Consider the following 5098-nt stretch of genomic DNA (forward strand, 5'->3'; position numbering starts at 1 on the left):
GTTTGACCGCGGTTTCTGGTCAAGTGCAGCAAGTCCACTTCCAAAATGAGAGGCAGCTAAATAGGCCTCATCGTATGTCATCCAGTTGTACTTTCCCAAGATCACCTGTAAAGATAAGGAACAGTGACATAAGCATAAGTATCAGGACAGAGGTATAGGTCTCTTGCAAAATAAATAAATACATACATTTACGAAAACACAGTGAGGTTACTGGAAAAATGAGAATACCAATACCCGCCAAAGTATCAGTGTATAAGTAAGGATAGATATAAATATACACTGACCAGCCATAAAATATTTATCACTGACAAGTACAGTGAATGATGTTATTACTGCACCACAAATGCACCTTAAAGTGGGTTAGGAACCAAGTGAACATGGTGCAAGTGTAAGGATCTGCACAACTTTGACAAGGGTCAAATTGTAATGGCTTGATGACATGGTCAGAGCATCTCCAAGACTGCAGCTCTTGTATGATGTTCCCAGTCTGCAGTGGTCTTGACCTACCAAAAGCACTGGGCTGGCTTAGGCTCTCAGTGGATTGCTGAAAGGCTGAGCCACATGCTGGTCCAGCGATCTGGGTGGACCCCAACTTTGAAGTTGCACCTATGCATCCTACAATGCACCCTTATCCAACTCTACATTTAATTTTTATACCTGCACTGAATATTACAGATGAACTAGCCACAAAGGGTCAGTGTTTAAATTAGGGACTGCTTGGTCTAGCCCAGTACTTTAAAAAATTTTATTGTGGCAATAACTTGAGCAAATATTATAACTTCTACTACACACTTGCACAAAATTATGAAATACACTGTTATTTTAGAAGACTGATAAAAATGTAGCAGAATTAAGGAAGAGTGTGGGAAATCAGCTATTAAATTCCATCATATGCAGCAGGAAACCAAGCACCATTAGTATTGAGGGCAGGGTGTGGTGAGTCATGTAAACCATCTTCATCAGTTCATAATAACAAGAATGACTTGAACAGGGAAAGTTTCAAGTGGCCACAAATGTACTTCGCTAGCTTAAAAACTTAAAAAAAAAAAAAAAAAAAAAAACACACACACACACTTGAGTACAGAGAAAGTGCCCACAAAAAAGACCAACACTGCCCTTCAGTGGTGATACACAAAACTGCAAAGTTTTTTTTACAACGCTCCTGTGCTGAACACTTATGTTTGGTTCTTGGCTGCCGTCCAACAGGGTGAATGATCCTGAGGCAGTTGGGCAATAAAGAGGGAGTAAGGAGTGCATCCGTAGTAAACACGCCTTTTCTATTTAGGAAGTTGCTGGAATGCAGGTAGGCCTGCTCACCAAAGGGCAGGTCACACAGATTATACTGAAGGTAGGGGTCACATTTGCCATATTTTCACCAGTCACGCTGTAAGTGCTAATGCCTTATTTAGTCCTTCCTACATTTTGCAGTATTTTAAAAAAGTGTACTGAAAGGGAGATGAAAAAGGGAGACGAAAGCATAAGGGACATAAATTACAGATTTATGATTTGGATTTGTCATTTGTGTTGATGCCCCTTTTAGTTGAGATCCTTGTCCATCTGTCACCCCACCACTCGTAATTTCCAATGTGGTAGGGGTTAATACAACAAACTATCTATCATAGGTTTTCATCAAGAGGGCCCAACTATGCCAACTTTATGACCAGCTGCTCAATTCATTTAAGCTGCACTACAGCTTTTATGAATGAAACACAAATCTATGAATGGAAGGGGGCAACCTATCAATCATCCACCCATCCTAGATTCATAGAAGCTGTAGTAGAATGTCTATGAATGAAGGAGCTCAGAGGAAAGGGCAGGAATAGTCAGGCTTTGACAGTTGTACAAGCCCCTACTGCACCAGAAGATTTAAATTAAAAGAAGCAGCATCCAACAAGGGACACATTCTACTTTCTGTAAGTTGGATCCCTTGTGTGGTTTTCTGTTTTTTTATTTTGGCTGCACTTAGTCTTCAATTATCCTTAAATCTTTTCTTGTGCAGAATCCCTTACAAATTACTTCCTTGAATTCTATGACACATTCACTATGTCCTGTGAACATGCACTTCTGTGTCACATTTACAGAGCCTGCCTTGTGAATTACAGAGGTGCTAAGAAGAGGAGTATCAGGAGATCAGTACATGAATCACAGCTTGCAGGCAGAAAGGTACCATGGAATATGTAGACCTTAGAGCAGTGGTTCTCAACCTGTGGGTCGCGTTAACCTCTGTTAAAAGCAGCTACTGTGTTGAAAGCAGCAGTATTGGAGGTAAAACGACACACATGAATTATAATTACTGGGTAAATAATTTTATGGTTGGGGGTCACCACAACATGAGGAACTGTATTAAAGGGTCACGGCATTAGGAAGGTTGAGAACCACTGCCTTAGAGAATCAAAACGTAAACCAAAAGGAATGAGCAGAGGAGAAGTAATGACCATCAGGCCGGAAAACACAACATAAAGAGGTTTTTCAAGTAAGCTTGAATTGTCAAAAATAAACTGTTATTACAATGCTGATGTTATGACATTAAAGCACATGCTGTGAATTTGGAATAGATTAGTAATAGTCTTTAAAACAGATTTAATTTGGATTTTTTAACATATTCAACACTTCACAAAATATTTTTGATGACACGAAAAAAAAAAAAAAAAATTAAAGCAGACCCTTATGGTTGCAAAGGTGTTTACCTCCCTGAATCAATAATCTGTTTGTGCAGCAAGCTAACCACACAGGCTTCTGAAGATGGTTGGATTTTAGATGCACTTCCAACTATTCTCTGAAGTAGGAGACAATCTAGAGGAGATTCATGGGGCAACAAACAAACAAAAAAAAAACAAAAAAACAAGTAAACAAAAAACACAAGCATACATACTAACCTCTATGCTGCAACACTCTACGCAGCTGTCCCCTGCCGATTCCAAGACCATACTTCTCTTTTAAGCAAAACTTGGCAATGATTGACAATCAAAAGACTTAGCAACACACACACACACACACACACACACACACACACACACAAATTGTGCCTTATTCGATAAAGGTCAGGCTTTGCCCCAACAAGTTTGTATTCACGCACCTTTTTAAAGACTTTCCCATTAGGCTGGATTTCATCTTCTTCACTTAGCACCTCTCTGGTTCCCAAGCATCCTTTGTCTTTGAAAAGGTCTGTAGCATGCTTAAAGACCTTGTCCAGGGTATCGCAGCCCGGGTAAAGTGAGGAGGCAAGACTCTGGAAGCTGTCCACTGAGCGGAAGGGACCGCTCGGATCCTCATTGATAGGTTTGGCTTTTATTCGTTTAGCACGTCTCTGCCTCTCTCGTGCTCCAGACATCAAGAACCATGGAACAAATGTAATAACGCCATAAAGCCACATAAAAAAGTGCAAAATGTAGAGCAGCACTGGATTCATGTCTTCTTTTATCTGCATTTTGGACACTACGAAAGGTGAAGATCGTATCTAAGAAACCTAAATAAAGAAGAAGAAAAAATAAAAGAAAAACATTAGGAGAGAACAAGAATTTCATATATGTACATAGTTTGAGTGAGAAACTTCTACAATTTGTCAGAAAAAGGATAACGCTCTCAAACATCATTTTAGGGTTTCAGTGTTTGTAAAAGCAGTACTATATTACCTAAAATAAACCACCCCAATGATATGGGGAAAAAATGTATTAATAATAATAAATAATATTTACCACCATTTATATATCTACGTCTAACATAGGTTTGACCCCCCCTTCCACTTACAATAAATCTCATTTTGATTGCAGTAAACTAAACACTCAGGCGGCTTTGAGTTAAAGCACTTACTATACAATAACTTTACTTTGCAATACTACATTAATAAGCCTGAAAATATAGTGAATGTGACAAGTTAGAGATTCTGGCATCATTGTATTTAAAGTAGAATTCCAGTGTTAGCTGTTTTCGCTCATCTACTTTCCACCTTTGGTAAAAATTGTGTTGCTCTTTAAAGTTTTTTTTTTTCTTCCTTTTCTCATCCTGTGCCTCTGAACTGTCACTGATGGGTATTGCAACAATTATGCATCTTGTCTGCAGACACCCAACTGTACACAAAGCCCAATGGCTGTCAGAGTGTCTGGGCTTCAGGTGGTGTCAAGTATTGCTGTTGCATCCTGTGTAGTGCATACAACTTCCACACAGCCAATGTAATATGTACAACAAACATCATACTTACCTGCTCTATGCATTGGTATTGCACAGAGAGGCCCCGAACCTCTTCTTCTGGAGGTCCCCGGTCAGCGATAATGGCTCCTCCTTCGCCAAGCGCCACCATAGCAAGCCATTTGCTATGTAGGAGCTCACAAGGGCTTAATCCTGAGCAGGGCTGTGTGCATCCAGGCACACAGTGTGGCTTGGCTCCTGCTCTCTCCTCACAGGATTTGATGGACAGCAGTGGGGGCCATGGGCTGCCAAATCTCCTGTAAGGGAGAGATGGGGAAGAGTTGCCACAGCCTTGGCTCAAGGTCAGGCTCAGGTAAGTTTTTAACTTTCTGCCCAGCCTATAGCAATTTGACAGCTTGGCAGGCCTTTCATCAATCTGGGTGGACGTCATGATGTTCTTCCAGAAGGGGCTGCACTGTGGGCACAAATCTGTCACTGGCTGTGTCTACCGGACACAGCCAATGACAGATCACTGTACCAGCCTGCTGCCAGTATCATGCGATCACTGTGACCAATCACAGCAGATCACATGACAATTAATGGCCTCAATTTAGAAGAAAAAAAAAAAACACAACCTGAGCACTTCCCCAGAGTAGTGCAATGTTACTATGGTAATATTATATTGCTCGGGTCACAGCGAGTAAAAGAAAAATAAAAAGAAAAAAATTTATGCGATAAAAAAAATAAAACAAATTGAAAATATATATATTTTTTCCCCCCCAAACTGTCACCAGTCACGGTCCCTGATCACTGCCACATCGGTTAAGTGATGATACTGTACTACACTGGTGACAGTATGAAAAAAAACACAAAAATTATGAAACTCACCATGCCTCTTACTAAATACCTCAGGCTGTCTACTTCCCAAAAAGGGGTCATTTGTACTGTCCTGACATTTCTGGGCCTCAGGAAA

The 5098-nt window shown here is 40.3% G+C and overlaps 1 protein-coding gene across 1 annotated transcript in view; it reads right to left on the bottom strand.

Moving 5' to 3' along the window:
- ACSL3 (acyl-CoA synthetase long chain family member 3) overlaps nt 1–3484 on the bottom strand; it is a 72951-nt gene extending 69467 nt beyond the window's left edge. Inside the window, exons 1-2 of the mRNA XM_089694302.1 lie at nt 3077–3484; nt 1–105 (exon numbers count right to left, since the gene is read on the bottom strand). The exon at nt 1–105 is cut by the window's left edge and continues 73 nt beyond it. Of these exons, the coding sequence (XP_089550428.1) occupies nt 1–105; nt 3077–3427 (456 nt within the window). The 5' untranslated portion in view covers nt 3428–3484. The remainder of the gene's footprint in view (nt 106–3076) is intronic.
- Between the last annotated feature and the right edge of the window lie 1614 nt (nt 3485–5098).

The sequence above is a fragment of the Staurois parvus genome, unplaced genomic scaffold (assembly GCF_062004578.1).
Source record: "Staurois parvus isolate SC_StPar_1 unplaced genomic scaffold, SC_StPar_1.0 ptg000658l, whole genome shotgun sequence".
Taxonomy (NCBI): Eukaryota; Metazoa; Chordata; class Amphibia; order Anura; family Ranidae; genus Staurois; species Staurois parvus.